The sequence below is a fragment of the Delphinus delphis genome, chromosome 11 (assembly GCF_949987515.2).
Source record: "Delphinus delphis chromosome 11, mDelDel1.2, whole genome shotgun sequence".
Classification (NCBI taxonomy): Eukaryota; Metazoa; Chordata; class Mammalia; order Artiodactyla; family Delphinidae; genus Delphinus; species Delphinus delphis.
This window is the reverse complement of record NC_082693.1, coordinates 39741533-39767898: the sequence shown is the minus strand read 5'-3', so window position 1 is coordinate 39767898 and position 26366 is coordinate 39741533. Positions and strand designations below refer to the sequence as shown.

The 26366-nt window shown below is 56.1% G+C and overlaps 2 protein-coding genes across 2 annotated transcripts; both read right to left on the bottom strand.

Moving 5' to 3' along the window:
* Nucleotides 1–6185: 6185 nt before the first annotated feature.
* AQP5 (aquaporin 5) lies at nucleotides 6186–9895 on the bottom strand. Its single transcript, XM_060024746.2, has 4 exons — nucleotides 9398–9895; nucleotides 8115–8279; nucleotides 7666–7749; nucleotides 6186–6878 (listed from the first exon to the last, which is right to left on the bottom strand). Exons 1-4 carry the CDS (start codon nucleotides 9758–9760, stop codon nucleotides 6705–6707), a joined length of 786 nt encoding a protein of 261 aa, XP_059880729.1. The 5' UTR covers nucleotides 9761–9895; the 3' UTR covers nucleotides 6186–6704.
* A 4025-nt stretch (nucleotides 9896–13920) lies between these two features.
* On the bottom strand, nucleotides 13921–22167 carry AQP2 (aquaporin 2). The gene is made up of 4 exons (XM_060024743.1): nucleotides 21730–22167; nucleotides 18457–18621; nucleotides 17986–18066; nucleotides 13921–17355 (listed from the first exon to the last, which is right to left on the bottom strand). The coding sequence occupies exons 1-4, from the start codon at nucleotides 22087–22089 to the stop codon at nucleotides 17146–17148; spliced, it is 816 nt and encodes a 271-aa protein (XP_059880726.1). The 5' UTR covers nucleotides 22090–22167; the 3' UTR covers nucleotides 13921–17145.
* Nucleotides 22168–26366: the final 4199 nt, after the last annotated feature.

Below are 26366 nucleotides of genomic sequence, written 5' to 3'. Positions count from 1 at the left end.
TCCCTGAGATCCCCAGGTCCAAGGCCTGCTTCGGGGGGCCCTGCGCACGCTCCGCAGCACCTGTTCCCCCGGCCCCCTTTGCCTGCAGGCTCGGCCTCCAAGTGGGCTCATGCTGTTCTGAGCCCCATAAACCCAGATGTGAATGGAGCTGTGTCCTCCATTCCCACCTAGAACCCCACTCACTGGAAGCTGATGTGAACGGAGTCAGCCTTACTGAGGACGCGGGCCTGTGTGGGTGCAGGGGGGCAGATGGAGGGGGTGTTTATTCCACAGCTGATCAGTGACACCTGTGGCAATGGGCACCTCTGCTGCCCGCCAGCCACACACCAGCCACACACCAGTTTCCGCTGGCCCTTCACCCACTTCTGCCTCTTTCTGCCTCCCCTCCCCCAGCTCAGCCCTTCCCCTTACTTCTCTGACCTCCTCCTTCTCAGGGGCCAAAACAATCCCTCATGCCACACAGCGTAGCTTACCATTTTTGTGGCTATGCTGGCCCTAAGGTTACCTGCGCCCTAGGCTCTGCCCTTTAACCCCCAGCAATATACCAAGGTATTTTCTCAAATAAAAGTGTTCCTTCCCTAAGAAGAACCTGCCGAGCTGTTAAAATAGTACACTCTTCACCTGTTCACCACATCTGGGTGCCCTGACCTCACCCCCCGCCCTAGCTCCCTGCCCAGTGGTTGTCCCCTGGTGTCCTCAGGCTCCCCAGATGCCACCTGTCCCACAACGAGATCCTCGTCTCTCCCTGTGACCCCAAAAGCACTCCTTCTGTTGTCCCAGCTCAGTTGGAGGCACCTGGGAGGCATCCTTGACCTCACCCTCCCGCCCCCATCCAGCGAAGGCAGCGAGTCCTAGTGATACTGAATCCTAAATATTTCTTGCCTGTGCCCTCTTCCTGCCAGGCCTGCTGCCCTGCAGCCTTTAACCATTCTCTCTGTCTCCTCCCTTGCTCCGCTCCAATCAATTACCCACACTGCAGCCTGAGTGATCTCTCGAAAATGCAAAGCGGATGCTGCTGCCCCCTGCTAAAATCACTTGAAGCCTCCTGTCCCCTCTGTGAGCTCCGTGCTGGGCCTACAAGGTCCTCTTGGCTCCTGCACCTCCCACCTCACCTCTCCCCACCTTTTGCCTTGTCCTTTACCCTCTGGCCTCACCAGAAGGCCAATGGTTCTAGAACACTCCATGCTGCTCTCCCCTTGCGGGATACTCTCTCCTCTCCCTGGAAAGCCCATCCCACGCCCTTTGCTTGGGTGAGTCCTGTTCCTAAGGCTCAGCTTTGATGTCACCTCCCCTTTCCTGGGTGAGGGGGCAGGAACCAAGTTTTGTTCATCCCTACATGTAACGTCTTGCACAGGGATTTATTTGCTCACTGCTGCAGTAAGGTCCTCAATAAATATTTGTTGAATGAACGAATGAGTGCATAAAAGCTTCTTGGCCTCCTGGAGGCAGGTGACTTTCATGTCTGCTTCATTTCAGCTGGCTCTCCTTATAGCCTTATACCTGTCCTCACCTGGGGCTGGGTCTTCTGAAATCTTCAAGTGAAACATCCCAACTCTGACCACAGGCTCTGTCCATCCACCCTCCCCCATTTCAGTCCCAGTCACATTCCTCCCCCAATGTCTCCCCCAGCCCCTTTCTGTTCATCCAGCCATCCTGGCTTGACTCTACCTTCTCCAGCCAGATCCCCTGGCATCTCACCTCAGTGCCCTCTGTCCCAGCACCCTGTTCTCTGAACCCCGCCCCCCCCAGCCGTGTCCCTCCATCCTCATTCTTCTCCACACCCCTCTGCCCCCATCTGCCCTGCTGAGCGCTGCTGGAGAAACTCGCCCAGCCATGCAGACTGCCGCCATGACAAGTCCATGGTCTCTGGCCACAGTAGGGGTCACAGCTCTGCTCAGCAATCCTTACACCACACCGTCGCCAGGCGGCTCTCTCCCCATTCTTGTAAGCCCTACTTCAAACCTTCTGTACTCTCTTCAAATACCCTACCTTGCTCTGGCTTTCCTCCAGCAGATCTACTTGCCTCCTGTCCTACCTAGAAAGTGAAACCAGCTGGCAAGACTTCTTCCCATCCCTCCACCCCACCCTCCCCCAGCCGCAAACTCACCTGCAGCTGCCCCATGCCCTCACCAGCTTCCCTTTGGCCCTGAAGAAGAGGCAGCCCTCCTCCTGTGTCTGCGTCAGGGGGCCCCTCCTTGTGTTCTTGGCTCCCTTTGAGCAACTGGGGCCCTCTCTTGGCCATTCCCAGCCTCATCTACGATTTTCACTTCTCCCTCTCCTGGCTGCTTCTTTATAATGTGCCTGGGTAATCATGGAGTAGTGGAGAGACCATGGGTTTGGAATGCCTTTCCTCTTTGTTTCTCTTTCAAGACTTTGCTCAAGTTCAATTCCTCTATGAAGCCTGCCCTAATTTTCGCCTCCAGGAGAGTCAGGGCAAACTTTGTAGAGAAGCTGGGCTTGGGCAAAGCCAGGGGCTACTTCCGGCTTTGACTTCCTCGGTGCCTCCACTGTTCCAGTGCAGACTCCCAGTCTTGTCTGGCATGAAGGAGTCTTTCAAGAAATGCTCAAGATTGAAGGAATGTAGTGTGAGTGACATTCCTCTCTGGCCCTGGGGTTGGGGGGTGAGGGTGGGGGGATTTCCCTGGCTGTCCCAGGGAATCTCACGGGCATCTATCTCCTTCCCTCCCCTCACACAGGGTCATACAGGACCTGGGGACAGACACTTGCCAGTCCCTACATCTTACCTAGCCTCAGTTTCTGCACCTGTACACAGGCAACAAACAGCAGTAATGCCTGTCTGTTGAGAAGCTTTGAAAAGAAAGTGAAAGCATTTGAACACTGCCACATATTCTGTACCCCTGACCAGTGCTTAACTCCTGTGACCTCAGCTTTCCCACTTTTAAAGTGGAGATGTTGGGAATTCCATGGTGGTCCAGTGGTTAGGATTCTGAGCTTTCACTCTCAGGAGTCCAGGTTCGATCCCTGGTTGGGGAACTAAGATCCCGCAAGCCACGTGGTATGGCCAAAAAAAAAAGTGGAGATGATAATTCCCACCTCCCTAGGAGAGCACCCCCCAGTCAGAAGATGTTGGTTATTAGGACTGTCACCTCCCTTCCCACTCCAGCGAGACAGCTGTGAGGGCCGTGCTGGGGTGGGAAGAGTCCAGGACAAGCAGCACCTGAGGCCCCTGCTCTGGGCCCTGGAGATTGAGAGCCTTAAGGGTAGTGGCAGCCCTTGTCTCTAGCTGGCCTAGAGAAGAACCTCCTGGGGCCCTGCCTGGCCTGGAACAAGGTCCTTCACCCCCTGAGGACAGGTGGACATGGGCCAGGACTTGCTCCAGCTCCAGCCAGCGTGTCCCTGGGCCCAGCCAGTCCTGGGCCCTAGTAGTACGCTTTTGAGGTCACTCTTGGTCCAAGAGCTTTTTTCAAGCCCCACACCTGGCTGCCTACAGCTGCCTGTCAGGTGGCTGTGTGCTCTGAACCTCTCAGAGGCCTGTCTCTGGGCTCCCCAGACTAGCGGGGTGGGCGTCTCTGTGGGGAGATGTGTGTGTGGTGTGTGCTTGGCCCGAGGGGCAAGGTGAGCTCTGATTGAGGTTCTCTCTCAGGGCTTGGAGAGGATGGGGGAGCAAGAAGGAGGGGAAGGAGGAGGGAACTGGAAGAGATGAGAAAGGACAATAAAAACATGACAGAAAGGGAAAGATTCAAGGTAGTTTCCCTTGTATCCCCTCACCCATCCCCACAAAATGGTGGAAAGAGGAAGCCGAGGCTCAGAGGGAGGCTGACAGAGCCGACCCTCCCGGCAACCCCTCCTCCTGTCCATCCATCTAGACAGCAAACCCTCTGTCTGTTCTCTGCATGACCCCTAGTCCTCCTCCATCTTTCCATCATGTCACCATGTCCACCTTCCTACCTGGTGAAACTGGCAGCCCCGGGGAAGGGAAGGGGAGGAAGCCTCCTACAGGAGAATCAAAGCTCTTTTGGGTTCTGTCTTCAGGTGGAGCAGAGGGTCAGAGGGATGACTGAGCATGTGTGTGCTTGGATATGACACACACGTATACCTCGCTGATAACACGTGGAGCCAGGCAGCTGGGTCTGGTCCCGAGCGGCCCTGTGACAGGGAATAGGGGACGGGCGATGTGGCTCTGCACACACGCGGAGTGAGCGGTCTATGCCGAAACACGGAGCCCGCTGGGTACAACCGAAGAGCCTTGTGGAGCGGCGCTAGCGTGTGCGGGCTCGTGCGTGCGCAGGTCTTTGTGAGCGCCAGACTCGAGCCGCGCGGGGAGGATCCGACACCAGAGAGCGCAGCGCCCTCTGCTGGCCAAACTGCCCGGCCCGCGGCACCTAGTCAGCCCCAGGCCCTCGGCGGACCCTTGCCCTCGGACTGGCCAGTACCTCCCTCGGACTGGGTGCCCCGCCCATCCCTGAGGGCCTGTCCCTCATAGGCCCACCGTTCACCCCGTCATGCTCCCCGTGGGGCCCGTCGGAGAAAGGAACCAAGTTGCTGGGCTGGATGCAGAGGGCTGCCTCCCAGTCACGGCTGTGCCTCACTTGAGTCTTGTGTGGAAGTCTTGCGAGGAGGTCTGATATTCTCGTCCACAACCGCCGGAGGAGGAAGCTGAGGCTCAGATTGGGGTTGAGAGAGCCGACCCTCCCAGCAACCCCTCCTCCTGCCCAGCCATCTAGGCAGCCAACCCTCTGTCTATTCCTGGCCTTGACCCCTAGTCCTCCTCCATCTCCCCATCCTGTTACCTTGTCCACTTTCCTACCAGGTGAAACTGGCAGCCCCCGGGGCGGGCAGAGGAATCCCCTCTCTTCTGTACCCACTCCCAGACAGTGGGGTGGCGGGGGGGGGCTTGGGGTATCTGCTTCCTGGTGGCCCAGGGGACCCAGACCTGAAAGACTCCCCAGGGTCCCCTCTCCTCCACGCCGCATCTGGCCCAGACCCGGGACTCGGGGAAGAGGAAGCGCGGCAGCGGTGGATTCGGTGGACGAGGTCGCCCCCTGCTGGTCGGAGCTGGCACTTGCGCCGGTCTCTTGGGTAGGGGCAGGGGTGGAGGCAGCGGGTGGGGGACTGCTCCTTTACCGGGGCTTCACACACACTGCCATTTGGTGTTAACTGCAAGCCGCCAGGCAGGCAGGGCAGGGTGCCGGCTGCCGCTACCATTTACATATACTAGACTCAAGTTTGGAGGAGGGCTGGGGAGTCTGCCCCTCCTCACCCCCAGCCCCTGGGACTGACCCTGGCCAGCCACTGTCTATAGCTTCTCCCATCGCTTCTCAGTCCATCTCCTGGCCCTGCTGGGCCCTCCTCTTCTGAGGCAAAACTGAAAACCACGGGGGAGAGGTTCCCACACCAGAGAGAAGCGCGAGCTCAGGTTTAAACACTCTCGGGAGAGCAGAGGTCCAGAACTGCGGTGTGGCTGGGGTCCCAGCTGTAGACGTTTTTCTTCACACTAGCAAATCGAGCCCTCGATCTGAGGTGCCTGTCCCTGTTTGCACAAGTGTTTCCCTTTTATCCATTGTTTCATTTTATCCCCGTAACAATCCATGAAATGGGTACAAGTATCCCCATTTTACAGATGAGGTAATTAAAACTCAGAGAGCTTGTGTTATCCAAAGTTGCACAACCAGGTTTGAACTCAAAGTCAGAGTAACTCTGATGAAGAGTTGTGTCCTGAGCTGTTGTGTGCCCCTTTCGCCACAGAGAGCAGCCCAGTCCCAGGAATCTCACTCCCTCCCTTCATCTGACCCCACGACGACCCTGTGAGGAAAGCATTTTTTAGCCTCACTTTATAGCTTAAGAGATGGGAGGCTTAGTGAGTTTAAGGGGGTTTCCTAAGGAGTGTCAGTGGCAAGGGGACAAGGGCAGGTAAGGGCAGAGCTACAGGCCCAGAGGGGAAGACAGTGGGAACCATGGCTGGTAGAGGCTGGGCTCGGTGAGGACCCCTCCTTCTCTGCTCCCACTGCCCCCTCCTGACCTCTAGCTCTGTGGCTACATTTGGTCTCTTTCTCTCTCTCCTCCCAACCCCCCTCTGACTCTCTAAGCCTCCCCTGGCCTCAGCTTCCCTGTCTCTCCACAGAGGATTGTGGAGACGGTGGAAGAGGGTGTGGGATGATGAGGAGGAGAGGTGATGAGCCAGAGTACCCTGAGGTGAGGCTTCTGGAGAGAAACGAGGCCGAACATGAATGTCAGTGGTTTATTGGGAAGCCTCCGCCCCTAACACCAGCAGCCCTACCCCATGCATCCTTGAGCAGAAATAAATAAGGTGGCATGTAATGAACCAGGTTGCCTCCCTCCTAAAGAGCTCTGGGGAGGGCCAGCCTCTGCTGTCCCGGGGGCTGGGATCCCCCTGGCTCTTGAGGAGGGGCTGGGGAGAGGGAGGGGGCACAGACTGCCAGCCACCCCTTCCTGGCGTGGCCTGGGGCAGCCTGCAAGCTTAGCACTGCGTTCACGATCCCTGAGGTCTGACCTCGCTGCAGCAGTCTGCCCTGTGCCAGAGACACCCCTTCCCCACCAGACCCCAGCCCCTGGCCCCCACCTCAAGAGCCCCATCATGTGTTCCTGCTCCAACTCTAACCGTTCAGCCTGGGGAGCCAGCACCTCCTCCCCAGCTGCGGGGGAAGGCAGCTTTGCCATCGTGTATTTCTCTTTTTTCCCCCTGCGGTTCAGGGGCTGAGAGGCTGGCCCCTGCGTGATGCTGGTCACTGGGCAGTCAGCTCCATGGTCTTCCTCCGCTCCTCTCCGTCCTCCTCGGGCTCAGACGTGCCCTTGATGATGGCCACACGCTCACTTAGCCTCAGGGAGTTGGGGGAGAACAGGTAGAAGTAGAGGATAGCAGCCAAAGCAGCCCCCATGATGGGCCCCACCCAGAACACCTGGTGGAGACAGAGCCGTGTCAGTTGGCTGAGCCCCAGGCCTCAGAGACCAAGACCTCCCCCTCCAGAGGACAGACCCATGGGCCTCTCAGAGGAGACAGACAGACAGACTTCCAGACCTCCCGAAGGAAAGACTTCTCTCCGCTTCAGGGGCAGATACACTGACACCCCACTCCCCAATGACAGGGACATGGACCACAGACACCCAGATCCTCAGAGGAGACAGACATCTCCAGAGGGACAGGGCCCCGCCAACCCCACCCTAAAGAGAGACCAATGAACCTTCAGAGGGAACAGACGTGGAGATCCTCAGAGAGATGAACAGAATGCCTCTCTCTTCCACACAGGGATAGAGACAGGCTTTGGAGAGCTCTCAAAGGAGATGACAGATTGTCCAGAGGGACAGACCCACAGGAAGGAAGACTCTCCCCATTCCCCCAGCAGGGACAGATAAATAAAACATCAAAGAGGACAGACACACGGACCCCCTGCCCCCCACCATCCAGAAAGATGGAAGCAAAATCCTCAGAGCGTGACACTGGAGTACAGATCCTTTTCCCTTCCCTAGAGGGACAGACACACATAGGCAGCCCCTCCCCTCATTCCAGGGTCCCCTGCCTGAAAAACCTACCGTGCCCCTGTCCTTGTTCTGGCTGTATCCCCTTCTCTCTCCAGCCACCCCCAAGCCCTAGGCCCCCATCATCCGGGAAGTCCTGTTAGCTGTCAGCTGCTAAGGCCGGGTTTCCAGGCCCTCATTGCCAGGGAGCCAGGGGAGGCCCAGACTCACCCAGTGCGAGGGGCTGAACTGCTTCATGATCACTGCGGGGCCCAGAGAGCGGGCCGGGTTCATGGAGCAGCCGGTGAAGTAGATCTGGACAGAGAGAGGGAGGTGGTGAGGAGGGCTTGTCTACTCCCACCCGGCCCGGAGTCTCCCCGGGTCCCCCAGCAGTTCAGGGGCTCAGCCAGGTCTCCAACTGTCTCCCAGTTCCTAGGCTGGTGCCCTCTCCCTCCACAGGTTCCTACGGACCCCTCCTCTCCTCTCTGTCTTGCGCTTGGGCTTGGCTTCCTGCCCCCATCCCAACTCCCACTCACTTCCATCTTTCCTCGGACTGGAGAAGGTTTGAGGGGATCAAGTCTGGGCCAGAGTAGAGCAGCTCCACTCCAGGCCTTAACTGCCAGGCTCATAGGTCCAGAAGGTACTCCCCATTATCTGCCCCAAGGGGCAGCACTGCTCACCCCCACTAGGTGGCCCAGTGTGACGGACAAGCCAATAGACAGGGCTGGGGAGCCCACAGGGCTGATGCGGCGGCAGTCGGTGGAGGAGAAGATACAGAGCGCCAGCTGGAAGGTCAGAATCATTTCCACCACAACGGCCTGGCCCGGAGTTGTGTTGTTGTTGAGCTGTAAGGGAAGGGTGTGTTAGGGGCCCTGCTTTCTTCTGGCTCTATGGCCAGGGACTTGGGGGGATGGGCTTTTGGCCTCCAGGGACATCTAGAGCCTGAGCACCTGGAAGCCAAGCCCTGTCACATCAGGGAGGTCATCTGCTGAAGAGAGCACATACTTCGCAGTGAGCACAAAGCTTGGAGCGCAAAGCTGTGGCTAAAGGGCAAGTGTGAGGGGAGCGCTTCCCGGACACAGGCCTGTCACGCGTTCTGCCCAGTCCCCAGTCCCCACAAGCTGGCATTTACCCTCCCTCCTATGGGCAGCTGCCCAGTTTGCTTACGGCACCCCCCCAAGCCAGCCTCCCGCCTGTGCCTGACCCGCTGCCAGTTCCAACCTCAAACCCGTCTCTCTGGTGGGGCTGACTCACCGCTTGACAATGGCCGAGAAAATCCTCCTCTGTGTTTGATTAATGAACCCAGTTTGCATGGGACATGGAGGCTGAATCTGGGGCTGCGTGAGGGGGAGGCAGCAGGGGGCCAGGAGCAGGAACCAATACTCATCAGAGACTGTATGCACTGGCCTCACATCAGGGAGTTCACAAGCACGGTTTCTAAACATAAGTCCCTGACTCCTGCTGTTATGCAGGAGTCCCACATAATAGTCCCTGCTGTTATGGCCATTCCCACGTAGTGTGAGTGAGAAAAACGAGACCGGGAGAGGCCAGGGCCACAGAAGACAGTACCACAACCCACCTCTCTCTGATGGTTCCATGAGAGCACTCCACTGAGGAGCACACAGGAGCAATGAGGCGCCCAAGAGGACAGAAGAGCTCAGAGGTAAGACAGAAGAGAGAGAAGTTTTGGGTAAGAAAAGAGGGGCAGCAGGCAGGCACCAGGAGAGAGGCCAGGATGGGGCAGCATGAGGGCGTCAGGCGGAGGAGGCGAATATGAACCACAGCAGTGGGCTGAGGGGCACACCTGGAGATCCATCCTCCCGGCCTTAGGAGGCTGTGACCTTCCTGGCAGAGGTGTGCACTGGACCACTCTGTGGCACCCATTCTGGAGATGGGGTTTGGGGGCCAGGTCCAGAGCCCACCACAGGGTCCCTGCCCCACAACCAGCCCCATTGACACTCACCGCGTTGACGGCCAGATTGCCTCGGGCATCGCGTGGTGCCACCCCATAGAGGATGCCAGCCCCGGCAATGGCGCCCACCAGCTGGGCCACCATGTAGAAGGCTGCCCGGAGCAGGGAGATCTGGTTGCCCAGTAGGAGGGCCAGCGTGATGGCGGGGTTCATGTGGCCACCGCTCACGGGCCCCAGGGCCTGGGCCATGGTGCCTATGGCCAGGCCGAAGGCCAGCGAGATCTGCAGGATGGTGGGCAGCGCCGACGGCCACTTGAGGGCCGAGCCGAGGCCGAAGAAGACGAGGATGAGGGTGGCCAGGAACTCTGCGAACACTGCCTTGAGAAAGGCCGCGGAGCACACCTCCTTCTTCATGGTCTCAAGACAGCAGCCCCCGCAGGGGTCGCACGTCGGGGCGGCAGTGTAGCGGGCCGCGGGGGCTGGCTCCCCGGCGCCGAGCGCTCTCCGGCGCCCGCGGCGTGGCTCGTCTCCTGGCGCGGGCCCTGCGGGGCGCGCTATATACAAGGCGGGCGCCCCGCGGCGGGGCGGGCGGGCGCGAGGGCGGGGGCAGTGGGCGGCTCCCGCACCAGGCGGCCAGCACTGCGCGCTGGGAGGGAACTTCAGGCCGCCGCGGTCTCGCCGCTGACCCCGGCCCCCGCTCCCCTCCCCCGCGCCCGGGCAGCAGCCCGCCCGCTCGGGCCACGTGACCCGGCTGGCGGTTGTAGACCCGTCGGGCTGCCTGGGACCCGCGCATGGTGCGCTTCGGACGGCTCCCGTGCTCTACTCCGCGCGGCTCCCGTGCTCTACTCCGCGCTGCCTGTCCCGGGCCCCCCGGGAGACTTTGTCGGGTCCGGGCTCTCCCGTCCTACCGACCTCCGGCCGTCTGCCTCCGCTGGACCTTTATCTCTGGCCTTGGTCTTCCCCTTTTCTTCTCTTCGGGCGCTGGGTCCAGCTCCTCCTTTTCCTCCTGCGACCTGGGCATCCTGACCGGGCTTCGCGCCCGGCAAGGTTGGAATGATGCGCTTCCTTGAAGACAGCGCCGCCGCCATCCAGCTCCCTACCGGCCGGTGGCAGGGGCGGGCGGCCATCGTGGGCCTCTCCCCAACTCGGCCCGGCAGGCCTCCAGGGTTGGAGAGGGGGCGTTTTGAGATAAGTGGGCACCGTGCCAGCCTGCGCCGGGACTCAGCCGTCCTATCTACTCTGTTTCACCTTTCCTCTCTATGTGATTTTAGTCTCTATGACTTTGTCTCTACATCCTTTTCCATGTCTGTCTCTCTTACATTTGGTCTTTTTTAGTTCCCCCAAAGTCAAGTCCTCCTACCCCTGGACTCGGTGACACTTCCTTTCGGTCCCATTCCTCGCTGCCCCCCCCCCTTGCCCCTTCCCTCTGAGCTCCCAGCTGCTTTCCACCCACCCCTCCCACCCTTCCCTCTTCCCACTCCCAGGTTAGGCATGTGGGGAATGAGGCTGGAGGGTCCTTGAGGGCTTGGAAGAGGGGCAGGGACCCACCGCCAGGATTCCAGGAGTGGAGATGCACTAATGACCCCACCACCACTACCATGACGTGTCGTTGGGAAACACTCAGCACAGTGCTTGGCACAGAGTAAGGCTCAATAAAGTTTCCTCAAGTTGTGACTGTAATGTTAAAACCCCCCTGAGGGCTCTGTGTGGAGCAAAGTGAGAAGGTGCAGCAGAGGGAGAGGACAGGTGCTCCTCTGTCAGGGGGCTGAAGGGAGGGGCGTGGAGGGAAGCCAAGGACCTGGAGGAGCGGGATGTGGGCTCTGGCAGCTAAGATGCCAAAGAAAACAGGGAAGGAAGAAACCTCGCTATTGTTCCTGCTCTGCCCCGGTTTCCTGCTGGAGCAGCTCCTCCCCCAGGTCTCTCCTCTTAAGGCAGGAGGCCCATCTGTCCCTTCTGCCATGGGTCCTGGGGCCCTGCCCCTGGCAGAGCATGGCAGCTGTATTCAGGATCTTCATCTGGGCTTAGGGCTCAGGGCTCTGCGGGCCTGGTTCAGACTGGAACAGACTGGAACAATGACGCTCATGACCCCAGAGGCCTTTGGGGACTAAGCCCTTTCACTGCTGAACTTGCCTCCAGTCTGCCCCCTTCCACCTTCTTTTTCATCCTCTCTCTTCAGGCACTGTTGAATCCACACGTGGAGTGGGAAGGACTCGGCAGTGTCACCAGGGGAAGGAAGCTCCTGCTTGAGGATTTGAGACCAGTCCTTTAGAGCCAACAAATGGCTTTGGCCTCCACTGTGTGATTAAATTCCGAGCTGCCTGTGAGGAAGATCAGACTGAGAGGTTCTGCCTTGCCCAGGGTCACACGTGACCTGAGATGGGACCCACGGCGTCGTCAGAAGTGGCCTGGTGTGGCTGAAGAAGGAGACCATATCTGTCCAGATTGCTCAAGTGAGGGCAGCTGGTTATATCTCCTAGGCCTGTGCTTAAAGCCCTTCTGCCTCTCTCTAACCATCAGGGTTACTCTGTCCCCAGGCTGTCACAAGAGCGCCTATATGCTGGAATTATCTTTGCCCTGAGCACTTGGACCCTTCCCTGCCACAGACCCAGAGGAATGCTTCCCTGGGACCAATCTGGGCCGGGAGATGGATCTTCCCGTGTGTGGCACAGAAAGTTAGAATCTCTCGGGGGGAACCCCTTCTTCCTCTCCTGATATTGGGCCCCCTTGGTTCTTTGGGAGCAGTTTCTGGCTGAGGGTAGAAATGGTAGGTAATTGGCAGCGGGTGATGCTGCCAGGACTCCACATATCCCCAGGTTTGGGGGAGGGTCATTCATTCATTCCACAAAGACTTACTGAGCACTTACTATGTACCAGGCACTGTTCTAGGCAGTGGGGATAGAGCCATGAGCCAGCAGACAATGTCTCTGCGTTGTGGAGCTAATATTCTAGTGAAAGGAGACAGACAATAAACAATGGACATATTGAAATTATATAGTACAATAGAATGTGGTTAAGTGCTATGGAAAAATAGAATATGTTATGGGAAACTGGTTCTTTGCATTTTAAATGGTTGTCATGTGGGTCTTATTGAGAAGGTGACATCTGAGCAAAGACTTGAAGAGTGAAGCGGAATCTGGCCTCTGTACCCCAACGTCAAATTAAATCTCAGAGACAGAGTTTTGGGTGAAGTAGAAAAGAATAGCTCTATTGTTTTGCCAGGTAAAGGGGGACACAGTAGGCTAATGCCCTCAAAACTGTGTGTTCCGCCCTGGGGGGGCCTGTGAGAAGTCTTATAGTCCAGGGGCAGGGTTGCCGATAAGGATCAGGGTACATGCAGGGACCGCATTCCTTCAATCCAGAGATCATCTGGTGTCAGGTTATGATGGGTGAACTGTGACCTTCTCTGGAATGAAGAGTGCTTCATCACATCTTCCATTTGGTGAGGGTTTTAGTTCTTCAGAAGAGCTCAAAGACAACATTATGTATATATCCCTTGAGGGGGAACCAGGACCCTGCCCCCAAGGCTGTACTACTGTTTCTTGACTGCTTCTTCCTTGTCTCCATATCCCCTCCCTTCCCTGATTAGCAACTGTTTGAACCTGCCCTTTGGAACTCAGAGAAGGGGACACAGAAAGGCTTTTGTGCCCAGGAGCCCCACAGGGTCCTGCTTGGTTTCAAGAGGAGAGGGAAAGAACTGTGCACGTATCTGGGGAAGAACCTTCCAGGCAGAGGGAGCAGCCCATGTTGCTGAAGCAGGAGAAAGGGAGGGCAGAGAGTGGTGGCAGTGGGCAGACCTTGTGTGTCACCTGAAGGACCGCAGGCTTCACTCGAAAGAGTGAGGGAGTCATTGCACGGGGACTAGTATGGGCTGACAGAGTTTTAACACAAACGCCTCTGTTGCTGTATAGAGAAGAGATGGGAGGGGCAGGAATGGAAGCCGGGAGGCGGTGGCCTGGCGCTGAGTGCGGGTGCTGAAGGTGAGAGCGATGGGATCTGGATCCCTTGGAGGTAGAACTGACAAGGTTCCCTGGTGGAGTCGGGGCTGGGTGTGAGAAGGAGTCAAAGATGACTCAAGCCTTTTGGCCGGAGCAGTTGGAGAGATGGAGTTGCCATCAGTTGGGATGGGGAGGACTGTGGCAGAAGCAGGTTTGGGGAGACGAGCAGAAGGCCAGTTTTGGACATGTTGAGTGTTAGGCATTGTCCTAGGCCCTAGGGTCCCTGCCCTGACTTCCCAACACGGTGCTACAGCCAGCACGAGGGCACCGAAAGGGGCTGTCCTTCGCTCTCTCTGGAGGACCCACAGCCGGCCCATGTCCTGGTGGCCTCCCTGTGGTACCACCTGGGTGACAGAGCCCAACATGCACATTTTGGCCAGGCTGACAGTGGGAACTGGCCACCAGAGTTCTCCTAGCTGAGCTGATTCAGCACTGAAATCCCCTCTGCACCGTCCCTAGCAGCAGCTCTGGGAAGCTCATGACATGCCACAGACCCCAGTCTGTCTTCTGGCACCTTGGACTGCACGGACCATTTCTAAGTTGTGAAAGAAACAGCATTTATTGACAAATGAGCATTTATTGAGTGTTTACTGTGTGCGGAGGGAAGATAGAGAGACGGGTGCCACCCAAGAAACGGAAGGAGCCCTGCCCCCAACGGGCTCACAGTCTAGCTGGGAGGCACTGCCTAGATACAGAATCACAGCTTAAAAGATACAAAACAATATGGAAGCAACATGTGCAGGTGCAAAGTCATCTGGCACAAAGTGGGAGCGCGGAGGTGGAGGCAGCTGGGACCCCGTGGTCAGACACTCCTGCCCTCAGCTCAGAATCCTCTCAGTCTCCAGCTTGGGGACCTGAAGTTCTGTTCATCTGCCTCCATGCTTCCCTGCCTCTGTCTGGTTGGGCATGTGTTTAACCTCCACCCTCCTCCAGACTGGGTGCTCTTCAAGGGCAGAAACCAGCTCGTGCCTTTGTCATTTTCTCCCTCCCTGGCCATGGCCCTCCCCAGGGCCCCATGTCTACCACAAGGCAGCAGGCTGGGCTGGACAGGCCGGGTTGTGTGCGCTGGTTTCTGCCAGGGGCTCCCAGGAGGGGCCTGGGATTGGCCTCAGCACAGACCTCGTCTCGTCTGACTTTCGAGTGGAAAGATCATGAGATTTTGCATAAGAAGTCCTGAGTTCAAGTCTTAGCTCTATATACAGCTGTGTAACTTTAGACCAGTCTTTTAGCCTCAGCCTGAAATGGGAAGGACAGTATTTGCTTGCCCTGTCCCAAGGGGTTGGGAGATAATTACAGGAGATGATAAGGGAGTGCTTTGGAAAAAGTAAAACCCAGCATGACTGCTGGCTGCTGTCCTTCCCTAACCTGCCTGAAGTTTTAGGAGGATTAGATGAGCTAACACAGGTAAAGCACCCAGCACAGAAATTGGGACACAAGAGATGCTTAATAGGTGTCAGTTCCCCTCCACCCCCATCACTTGAATCCTGCTTTGACCTCTGACCTCAGTGACCCCAAACGGGGCAATCGGGGCTGGAAGTGGTGGGGATCTCACATTTAGTTTGGGGGGAAGATGCAATCTTGGAAGAAGAACAGACTAGAGAGAAATTCTTGGCAACTTCTAGAGGGATCTGTTGGGTAGAGGTGAGGTGAGGATGAAATACCTGAGACACATCCAGCCTTGGCTCACAGCTCAGTGCCGTGCTGCCCTTGAACTTCCAGAGCAAAGACACTCAGCTGCCAGGAGTACAGCCCCAGAAGTCACTTTGGTCTCTGACTCAACCCCTCCCCCGGTAGTGAGGCTAAGCGACTGTCATCAGCTGTCGGGGATTGGGAGAATCATCTCCATAGCACCTATGACCTTCTAACCCGAAGGGAGGTTTGGTCAAGGAAGACAGGCAAGAGCATGGAGGAGGTAGTGGGCATAATTACAGAGATGTGTTCCTCATACACAGTCAGTCTCTGAAGGGAGCGGAGGGCCCAAAGGGGCTGGAAACTGGTGCACAGTGGTGCTTGGTGCAGTGTGGGACAGACACAGATAAAACCCTTGAAAGCATGGAGGCAACAGAGCATGGAGAAGGGGGCTCAAGGTGTGATTCTTAGGTTAGCTATGCAGCAGGCTGGAGAGGGAGGGTAGAATGGACGGTCTGGGTGGTGGGGAGAGGGGAGGGGAGAACAGCCAGTGTGTGCTCAGGGTTGGGAGAGGTTAAGGGACTGGACCAGATGGGGCCAGCCCCAAACCCATCTCCTGCCTGCACCTTGGGGCCCCAGGGCTCTCCTTTGCTTTGACCACCAACTAAAGGAGATAAAGGAGGCCAAAGGTCAGACCCCTTCTGCATTCTCCCCCCAGGAATCAGAAATAATGAAATGATCCCAATAATGCCTGATAATGGTATGAGGAATACAGTTCACTCAGCATCTATACAGGCATCATGTCACTTAATCCTAGTTAATCTCATTTGAGAACCATTGCATTGACCTGGAAATTTAGAAGCCCAGCTCTAGACACAGTCCTGCCTCTGCCTGGACAAGTCATCTCCCTTCTTTGGTCCTGAGAGCACTAGGGTGCTCTCTGCACAGTAATGTTCTGGTGGGAGCCAGAAGGGAGGGAGCACCAGGGCTGGGGGGTGGAAGGGAGAGAGGGGAAGAAGAGCGCTGCCTGGGGAGGCGGGCTGGCGGTGAGATGGGTGATGGAGGCGTGTTGCCTGGTGCTTGTGGTTGCGTGCCTGAGTGCCTTGCCCAGCCAGCCATAGGTGTGTGCTGGGCGAGAGGACTCACTTGTGAAACTGAGTGTCTCCTTTCAAGAAGTGTCTAGTTGCAAATCTCCCCCTCTCCCAAGACAAAGGCCAGGGGCCTACAAAGGCCTTTTGTTTTCTCTGCCACAGTGGGAGGCTAATCTCGGAGTCTGGAGCCCCCCCTGGAGATGAGGTCGCACGCATGTACACTTGTGCGGCACGCACACACGCACATGCCTGCTTCCTCCCTGGGCGAGCCTCCCTGGGCGAGGTCCCCTCTTAGGGCAGGAAGGAGGTCCTTGGCCACTCCCCCCCCCCCACACCGGCGACGGCCGAAGGCCACTTCGGGAGCTGTTCCCTGGTTGATACCTCACTACGTCTAGCAATGGGTCCTGGCAAGTCTTAGGACCCAGTGCTGCCGCTTGGGGAAATTTTCCAGAAGGGGCAGGGTCGGGGGGGGGATATCAGTGCCCCCCTTCAGCTCTCTCAAAGTGGCCTCCATACCCTCCTCTTCCCTTCTGCTGGGAAGCACACTTAGAGCTCCTGGGGATGAATGGCCGGAAGGACTCATCCACTGCAGCGGAAGTGGATTTATTGCAGGTGGGGGAGGGAGGGGTCAAGAGGGGAGTAAGAGGTGGCCAGCCATTGCACACTTGCATCACCACAGGCACACCTGCTTACACTCAGGAGCATGAACAACCCTGCACCTGGGGACAGAGGGGCACTGGGGGATGAACGCACAAAACCTGATGCCCCATTCCCAGACCCCGTCCCCCGCAGCCCACCCAGTACACTGCGCAGGCTCTCCAGAGCCTTCCTCTGCCCTTCCTCCCCTGCTCGGTGCCCAAGTCCCCAGCTCCCTGCAAGGCGCCACGGGGTCGACTACTCGACTACTCGCTGCCCGCCGCCTCAAGGCAAGGGATCTGCCACGCTCACCGCTATCCCCGCCCTGGCCTCGGCACGTCCTGGAAGCAGCTACTCTGCACTGGGGGCCGGCTTTGCACCTGGGGAGAGGGACTCCGGCGGGGGTGGCGGGCGCTCCCCCGAGCTCCCTCGAGCCCGGCCCAGGCGCTCAGGCCTTGCTGCCCCGAGGCAGGCTCTGCGGCGAGTGCAGCTCCACCGACTGCCGCCGCCGCACCTCGCGTTCCTCCCAGTCAGTGTCGGGCTCCAGCCCCTTCAGCACGGCCAGGCGCTCCGACAGGCTCTTGGCGGGCGGGAACAGGATGTAGTTGTAGAGGAGGGAGGCCAGGATGGCGCCGACCAAGGGTCCGACCCAGAAGACCTGGGGGCGAGCGAGAGGGCGGCTCGCGGGAGTGCTCCTCTCCCCCTTCCCGTTGAAAGGGAGCCTCACGCGGTGAAGGTAATCAAACGCGTATGCATGTAGTTATCAACGACTAGTGAGCAATTGGGAAGACTTGGTAATGGGGGCTAATGGTGCGAATTGGAGCCGACTGCCCGGGTGAACTTGGTCAAGTTACTTACCCTCTCTGTGCCTGTTTCCTCACTATAATAAGACGTAATTTCTGGAGTTCTTGTGCAAAACTAAATGAGTCAATATTTGCAAAGCACTTAGAAGAAGTCCTGGCACATACTAAGTACTAGATAAGTGCTAAATAATAGAAATGTGTTACATAGTATAAACATTGCCATTTATCGAGTTCTAAGGCACTGCGTCATCTGTTTTATACCAGTTACCTCGCTTAATCTTTACAAAAAGCCAAAGCAACCACTGCTCTTATCCTCATTTACAGATGTGGAAACAGAGTCTTTGGCGTCAGACCTGAAGGGTGGACCCAAGACTCCACGGGGGCCCCAAGAGGAGGACTGTGGAGGGTTTGCTGATCCCACCCCAAGCTCTTCCAGCCAGATGGGTTTCTGGGGGAGGGGAAGGCAGGGAGGTTTCAGCCATTACCCAGTGGTTGTCAAACTTGCCAGTGACCACAGCTGGAGCCAGAGAGCGGGCAGGATTCATGGAGCAGCCAGTGTAATGGATCTGCAATGGGAGGCAGGGGTCAGGGAGGGGACGGAGGTGAGGAAGGGGCGGGGGGGAGTCTCTGTGCCTCTCGCCGTCCTTGACCTCAGCCTAAAGGGAATCCATGCGATGGACAATGGAGTTCATGTTATATTTACAGGGTTCGCTATTCATTTGAAGCTGGAGTGATATCTGTCCCTTTGTGGTATATGGGAGTCAAACCCTCTGGGGTGTGTCCATGTGTCTTTCCCTCTTGGGAGTTCTGTGTATCTGTCCCTCTGGGGTCTTTGTGGCTCTCACTTTTGGGCGTTCTGTGTGTCCGTCTCTAGAGTGGTCTGTGTGTCTGTTTCCTTGCAGTAGGTCTGTGTGTCTGTCCCTCCAGGGAGGCTGGAACCAGTGGCCATGACCTACCCCGAGGAGATGGCCCAGGACCACAGAGAAACCAATGGAGAGGGCGGGGGTACCCAGGTTGTCTCCACGGCGCTCATCCGTGGAGGCGAAGATGCAGAGCACCAGCTGCAGGGTCAGGAAAAGCTCCACAGTAACGGCCTGGCCAGCTGTCGAGTTGTTGCTGAGCTGGGGACAGAGAGGGGGTGGGGGGGACACACTGAGCATGCTCCCCACACTGGTGCCCTCTTCCTGCCCACCTGCAGTCACAGCTCCAGATAGGCTTCCGGGCAGCAATCCAGAACATCAGGGCTCCCCAGCCACCTTAGTCCAGACTACTGATGGCTTCTTCCTGGGCCATGGCACAAAGGCAGGGGGATGGACCCTACAACTGCTTGCGGTCCCCAGGCCAGAGGTAGGGAACCTGACTCCATAGCCCATTAGATTTGGGAGCTGGGGTTGTGCGCCTGCAGTGTGAAAGGAAAAGGATACTGAGATCCATCATTTCTGCTTCCTGGAGAACAAAGAAGGAAGAGGTTTTCATTGCAGCAGGAAGCTTTAGGCCAGGTAATAGGAAGACCTTCCTCTCTATTTAAGCCATAAGATACTGGTGTAACGAGAGGCCTGCGGTCTTTCCTCCTGTGGTCAAGGGGCTCCCAGGAACAGGATCTAGGGACTTGGCTCTGGGGATGGCGTTAGTGTGCCCCTTCCCTCTGTGACTGCATTGTGCAACTCTTTCCTCTAACCTTTGCCTGTTCCCCTTTGACCTTGCCTGTTCCATACTGCATTTCAGGCCTCAATTTTGCCCTGTGGACTGGCTCCCCGCACATCCTCCAGAGGTTGAGGTTGGGGTGCTGGAGCCCTGTACTTTGGTGCCTCCTCACCCCATGTGGGGTGCCCATGGTCCCAGCACACCTTGCGTTGGGTAACAAGAGAACTTGGGGCTGAGCAAAGAGGTGATTTCATCCACCCAGTGCTGGATTTCTTTCTGGGTTTTGTCATCTTATGCCCTACATCCTGCCCTCTCTGGGCACTGCACTGGGTGGAGCTGTGATAGTTCTGAGCTCCCACGATCCTTCTCCAGGCCCTGAACCCCAGCCCTGGGTCCTAGCCCTCAAGCTGGCACCCTTGGGTCTCTCTAGAGTCTAACTTCAACCACCCCCCATTCCCCCCTCCCCTCCAGGTCTTCCAATGTCAGAGCCTATAGTGGGCAGCAGTGAAGAGCTTTGAAGGCAGACACTTTGGCGCTTTTGACTTGCTGTGGGGCCCTACTTATTTCAGCCTCAGTTTGTCTTTCTGTAAAACTGGGATCATAGAATGGATCCTGGAGGACTGTCTGGGAATCAGAAATGACAAGGGCAGAACCCCAGCTCCATTCCCACTGGTAAACAGTGGATCTAAGGGAGGGAGACACTGTGGATGTGGGTTTGGTGTCAGACAGCTCTGGGTCCACTTCCAGGTACTGACACTGGTTCTGTGATTTGAGCCAATTAAATGCTGAACCTCAGTTTACAGAATCACAGAATTCACCTTACAGTGTTGTACCTAGAACGAGATGAAATCTGGCCTAGCACGAAGCAGATGTGCATCAATGGTAACTTCTTGGTGGACAGACTGGCTTTTCCAGTGACCTCACAGGACACTTGGGACACCCATGGGGGTCAACTAGCTCTCACTAGCCTCAGGACAAGTCAATCCCGCTGCTGCCCCATTCCAGCCAGGAAGGTTCTCCCTAGTCCCTCAAGATGGTAAGTGCTGAGCAGTAACTTGGGGGGGCCTCCTCAGACCCTTCCCTTCTGAGGGCCCTAGTCAACTGTGAGATGATGGGAGAGCAGGAGGCCATGTCCTCATGGCCCCTTAGCACTCCCATTGCCCTGCTATTAGAGGAGGTTCCCCAACCACACATTCTTGAGACTTTCTTGGCCATGCTCTCTGGAAGTTCCTCTCTCAGTCTAACTATACCTCATCTTGCTGCAGACTGAACTAATTTCATTCTCAATGGAAATGGTCAGGTTTCTCAGCCTGTTCACCGCCATGGCTACTCTCGCCTTTTCTCCACCTTGAGCCCCCAGCCTAATGATATTTTCCATTTTGAAGAAGAGACGAGTTCTCCAGTTGGGATACCCCTGCCCCTTGCATGAGGAAGGCCACCTGTGCCGAGGAGGGGATGGCCACAGAGACTGTGCAGGACTCTTCAGAGACATCAGAGCTCTTACCCAGTGGCCCAGGGATAGAGAAGGCCAAGAAATGCAGGAGACTGAGGCTTGGGATGGGGGATGGAGCAAAAGCTGTGTTGAGGGAACACAGACTGTCCCTTCCCACCCATGCCCTCAGATGCCCAGGCCTTTCACAGACCCGGGGGAGGGGGAGGGTGGGGAGGGGGAAGGGGCTGCGGCGTCACCCTCAGCTCCCAAAGGGCCCAAGGCTCCTGATTAGCCACTGTTCATGGAATCAGCAGTTAGCTCGTGGGCTCTGGGGACCTTCTCCGAGGTCTGGAGAGACCTTGCCCCTTTAGCTTTGTCCTGGGTTCTGGTGCTTATTCTGGTATTGACAAACTGTAGGACTTTTAGACTGTCGCTTCCCTTCTCTGAGCCTCAGTTTCCTTGTTTGCAAAACAAGGCTTCAGTGGCGGCTCAGGGAGGGGACGTTGGTGGGGTGGAAAGATCCTGGGTTTTGCAGTCAAGCCTGGGTTTGAAGCCTGGCTCTGGTACTTCCCCTTTTTGAGCCTCAGCTTCCATGACCTTAAGAAATGGATCTTCTCACCCCTGCCTCTCAGGCTGGTGTGAGGTATCAACCTGTGGCGCATGAGGAGCCCCTGCTGTGAGGCCTGCACACAGTAGATGCTGAAGAAATGTTGGGTCTTCTTCCCTCGAGAAGATGCTGGGCACTAGCCCTCTGAGGTTCCTCCCAGCTCGTAAAGCATGTCTGCTCTGGGACCCTGTCCTCTGCCGGGTCCTAGCGCAGCCCTCCCTGTAATGCAGGTACCAAGTCAACAGAAACCTTGATGCTGCTCTTCCTCCAGGAGGCTCAGGACAGAAAGTACAGGAGACCCGTGTGTATTCCAGCCTCTGCTCTGACATGACTGTTCCCTCTACCCTGACTCTCCTATGGCAGCTGTGTTCCTGGCTCTCGAATTTCTGCCCCTCCCCCATACAGCCACCCTCCCTCTCTTTCTGTCTCTCTCTCTCTCTCTCTCTCCCCACCCGGACCCTCTGATCTGGTCCCTCCCCTCTCATCCTTTATAAGAGACTCCCCCGGATCTGCCCCTGTGGAAAGGACAAAGTTCTGGCTACTCACAGCATTGACTGCCAGGTCCCCCCGGATGTCTGGTGGTGTGATCTCAGAGAGCAGGGCGGCCCCGGCCACGGCCCCCAGCAGCTGGGCAGCCACGTAGAAGGCAGCTCGGAGAAAGGAGATGTGGCAGCCCACCAGGCAGGCCACGGTCACGGCAGGGTTGATGTGGGCCCCGCTGACGTGACCCAGAGCCTGCACCAGGGTACCGATAGCCAGGCCAAAGGCCATGGCAATCTGCAGTACAGAGGGCAAGGCCTGTGGCCAGTTGAGGGCTGAGCCGAGGCCAAAGAAGACGAAGACGAGTGTGGCCAGGAACTCTGCAAACACCGCCCTGGAGAAGGCTATGGACCGGAGTTCCCACATGCTGTGAAGACTTCTGTGGGCTAGCCCAGTGGTCTCAGGGACAGGAAGCTTGCGGCTCTCTCTCTCTCTCTCTCTCTCTCCGTCTTTCTCTCTCAGGGTCTCTGGGGAGGCTGGTCATGGGCATTTATAGGGTTTTTCCAGCCTGGTTTTGGACACGTGAGATGGAGGTGGACTTTGGGCCAATACCTCTTCTCCCCGATGGCTGCCTCCTGCCCCCCCTCTCCACCCCTGCCTGCAGCATGCCTATCACCCCATCTTGGACTTCACAGCTGAATAATGTTCCCCATTAATGAGCTCCAGATAAGGACTGACGTCCCCTAGTTTTCCATGTTTGTTCCCTTGGTTACCCCATGGCTGCTGCCCCAGGGCCTCCCCTGCCCCCACCGCCCCCGTCTTAGCGGAATTCTCTAGGGGATTGCACCGCCAAACCCCTCTCTCTGATTCAAACTGTTGGCCAAGGCAGGGGCAACACCTTACAAAACTGACCATGAGACAGGGTGTCAACGCTACCCCTTCTGGTGATTGGGAAGTTCTTCCTGCTGTCTGACCTCCAATTATTCTTTCTTGCAGGGAGTGGAAAATAACTGGTTGATGTGATGTGAACCTTCCAAGGCATAAATGTTTTGTGTATCTTCTGTGCTTGCTTTCTTGCAGTCAGTCACCCATAAGTCATTAAGCTTCACTCGCTCCCTGAAACCCCAGCCAAAGAGTGGTTCCCATAGCCTGGAGGCTGGGGGTGATGTCAGAGGCATTGGGACCCTGGCCTTGGGTGATGGAGTCAACCTGGGGTCGACTGAGCAAGCTGTGGGCTTCCATTCCGCGGTCCATCTCTGTGATTTAAAAGGGATAATAAACGTACATGGGCTTAGGGTTTGGAGTAAATGAATTCATGCATAGAAAGTGCTCAGATCTGCGCCTGGCCCACAGCAAGCTATCAATCGGTATCATCTGTTATTAATAACATTATTAATACTCTGAGGTGGAGACCACGACTCCCCAAACTCACACGTCAGGGTCCCAGAAGCTGTGACAGGCTGTAGGCACACCCTGGAGCTCAGAGCCACCCAGGCCACAGGGGGAGGACATTTTCTGTGGGGCAGTGAGCTGTGCAGGCTCAGGGAGGCTGCAATAAGCAACCCTCCAGCCTCAGAGCCTACTCAGCTCAGCATCTGGCCAATGCCACCTCCTGCCATCAATGCCACTCTGGCCCAAGGTCTAGAGACATTTAGGTCTGGGAGTCCCCCCTGCCCCATTCCATCGCACTTCTCTAATCCCGCCAGCCCTGCTCCCTCTCCTGGGACCCAAAGGCAGGGTCAAGCTCAGAGTGTGACTAAGAGGACTGGCTCTGGGCCCTGCTCTATCTCCTGTCCAGCAGGTCCCTGGACAAGTCACAGTCCCAGGAATGGAAATCTGAGAGTGACTGGAGACTGAAGAGTGGAGCCCCTTGTGTTGCTGTGTGCCCTTGGATGGGCCACACAGCCTTTCTTGTCTTTCCTCTTTGGTCAAAGTGTTCATGATCTTGAGAGAGAAAGTGGCCCACTGACCCTTGATTCTGGGCAGGATCTCCCCTAACCTGGTCCAGTGTAAAATCTCTTACCTCCCGATATACCCAAAAGCAGTGTCATGACTTCTCTCTGTAGCCCATTAACCCCCAGCCCAAATTTGTGTATGTGTATGTTGGTCATTCAGTCACATGGTCATACATTTAGAACCCAGCAGGATCTTAGAGGTCATCTAGCCTATGGATCCCACTTTACAGATGACAGCATGAAGTCCAGAGAGACTGTGACCTGCCCACGTTCTGGTCTGGACCCCAGTGTGGAAGGAGGGGAGGGCACCAACCATGACTGGGCCCCTGCTTGGGCTGTGCTTTCCCTTATTTATTTATTTATGGCTGCGTCCGGTCTTCGTTGCTGCACGCAGGCTTTGTCTAGTTGCGGCGAACGGGGGCTACTCTTCGTTGCGGTGCGCAGGCTTCTCATTGTGGTGGCTTCTCTTGTTGCGGAGCACGGGCTCCAGGCGCGCGGGTTTCAGTAGTTGTGGCACGCGGGCTCTGTAGTTGTGGCTCGCGGGCTCTAGAGCGCAGGCTCAGTAGTTGTGGCGCACGGACTTAGTTGCTCCGCAGCATGTGGGATCTTCCCGGACCAGGGCTCGGACCCGTGTCTCCTGCATTGGCCGGTGGATTCTTTTTTTTTTTTTTTGTGGTATGCGGGCCTCTCACTGCTGTGGCCTCTCCCGTTGCAGAGCACAGGCTCCGGACGCGCAAGCTCAGCGGCCATGGCTCACGGGCCCAGCCGGTCCGCGGCATGTGGGATCTTCCCGGACCGGGGCACGAACCCGTGTCCCCTGCATCAGCAGGCGGACTCTCAACCACTGCACCACAAGGGAAGCCCTGGCCGGTGGATTCTTAACCACTGCACCACCAGGGCAGTCCTCTGTGCTTTACCTTTGAGCCGGGGTGGAAGGTGTTCCTGAGAAGCCGGAGGGTTCCAGCTGTGGTTCCTGGCTGGCGAGGAGCTCCCCCGGGGGAAGGTTGCATTTTGTTTACAGTGACCATGACACAGTGTCTTATGAGGAACAAGGTGCCGTCAACTGCGTGATGTACTAATAACTGAATGTGACAAACACGCTTTCTTGGAGATGGATGGTGAGATGATGGTTGAACAGCGCTGTGAATGTGCCTGACACCACTGAACTGTGCACTTACAGGTGGTTAGGATGGTAGGTTTTATGTTATGTTAAAAATAATTTTTAAAAGTCAGAGGAGGAAAACAGCCCCCAAAATTCTTTCTTCCCAGTTTTTGTACATATTGAAAGAAGTCTTTTGGATTTATGTAGATATCAGCTTTTAGTCAAAAGTCACTCATGCACACATAAAAAAAGGAAATTATAAGCAAAACAAATTGGCTAAAATAGTTCCAAAATTTCTTCACATTCAGAGTCCGACTTTCCTAAATCCCTTTTCGATTCCGAGTCGAGTCCTTGATATCTCTCTACACAGTATCACCCTCTGTGCCCTCTCCGCAGTGTGGTCATCCACCATTTCTTATAAGATTGTTTGCTATGTTTCCAGAATTTCTTTCCAAGCCTCTGATACTCCTTCTGGAAGCTTCTGCAGGTGTTTTCTTGCTTCATATGTGACTGGCAATCATCTTGCACTTTTCTCAGTAGTAAAACATAACAATTGCATCTGTTTGTGGGACTCTTCCTTTCTTAGGTCCCATGAAACACTTGGCAGTTGTTTCACAAGAAAAGACAGACTTGCGGTCATCCTTCAGTGAGAACTATTTGCTTCACTAATGTCAAATTCTTGCCAGGCTGCTCTGTTTCCATGTCCTTCTGTACGCAAAATAACTTTAACTGCTAAACCACAGTGTAACTTTTTGAAGACATTTTAAGTAGCAATTAAACGGAACAGATGTAGGAATGAGAAGGCATGAAACTCACCTGACCAAGTTTAAGTATGCACAGGTAATGACAACTGCTCCCAGCTGCTGTTAAGACACCATGATTGTTAAGACGTTAGAATGAGGGGAAAAAGGCACACCTTAGAACTGATGAAATATAGCAGTTATAATAGTAAATGCTCATTTAGTGCTCACTCTCTCATGAACTGCTTTAGACATTCCTACATGTATTAATGCTCTTAATCTTCACAGGAATCCTATGAGCTAAATTTTTTTTTTTTTGGCTGCGTTGGGTCTTCATTGCTGCGCATGGGCTTTTCTCTAGTTGTGGTGAGCAGGGGCTACTCTTCGTTGCAGTGCGCGGGCTTCTCATTGTGATGGCTTCTCTTGTTGCGGAGCCCAGTCTCTAGGCTTGCGGGCTTCAGTAGTTGCAATGTGCGGGCTCAGTAGTTGTGGTTTGTGGGCTCTAGAGCGCGGGCTCAGTAGTTGTGGCCCATGGGCTTAGTTGCTCCACGGCACGTGAGATCTTCCCGGACCAGGGATTGAACCCGTGTCCCCTGCATTTGCAGGTGGATTCTTAACCACTGCACCATCAGGGAAGTCCCTGAGGTAAAATGATCATCTCATTTTTTATGAGATGAGGAAAATGAGACAGCAAGGTTCAGTAACTTTCCTGAGACCACACAGCTAGTAAGTGGGGAGGCGGAATTAGAATCCCAGGAGTCTGACGGGTTTTTTTTGCTTTTATTTTTGTTTTTGTTTTGGCTGCGCCACATGGCTTGCGGATCTTAGTTCCCTGACCAGGGATCGAACCCGTGCCCCCTGCAGTGGAAGCACCCAGTCCTAACCACTTGACCGCCAGGGAAGTCT

What these genes read in the sequence shown, in the direction of transcription:
- AQP5 (XM_060024746.2), bottom strand. Translation starts at nt 9,760, where the DNA reads ATGAAGAAGGAGGTGTGCTCCGCGGCCTTTCTCAAGGCAGTGTTCGCA. An exon ending in GCAATCTGGCCGTCAACGCG is followed by an intron (nt 8,280 to 9,397) that starts GTGAGTGTCAAT and finishes CTTCCCTTACAG; the next exon opens with CTCAACAACAACACAACTCC. An exon ending in AGTTCAGCCCCTCGCACTGG is followed by an intron (nt 6,879 to 7,665) that starts GTGAGTCTGGGC and finishes TGTCTCCACCAG; the next exon opens with GTGTTCTGGGTGGGGCCCAT.
- AQP2 (XM_060024743.1), bottom strand. Translation starts at nt 22,089, where the DNA reads ATGTGGGAACTCCGGTCCATAGCCTTCTCCAGGGCGGTGTTTGCAGAG. An exon ending in TCCTGGGCCATCTCCTCGGG is followed by an intron (nt 18,067 to 18,456) that starts GTAGGTCATGGC and finishes CTCCCATTGCAG; the next exon opens with ATCCATTACACTGGCTGCTC. An exon ending in GCAAGTTTGACAACCACTGG is followed by an intron (nt 17,356 to 17,985) that starts GTAATGGCTGAA and finishes GCTCGCCCCCAG; the next exon opens with GTCTTCTGGGTCGGACCCTT.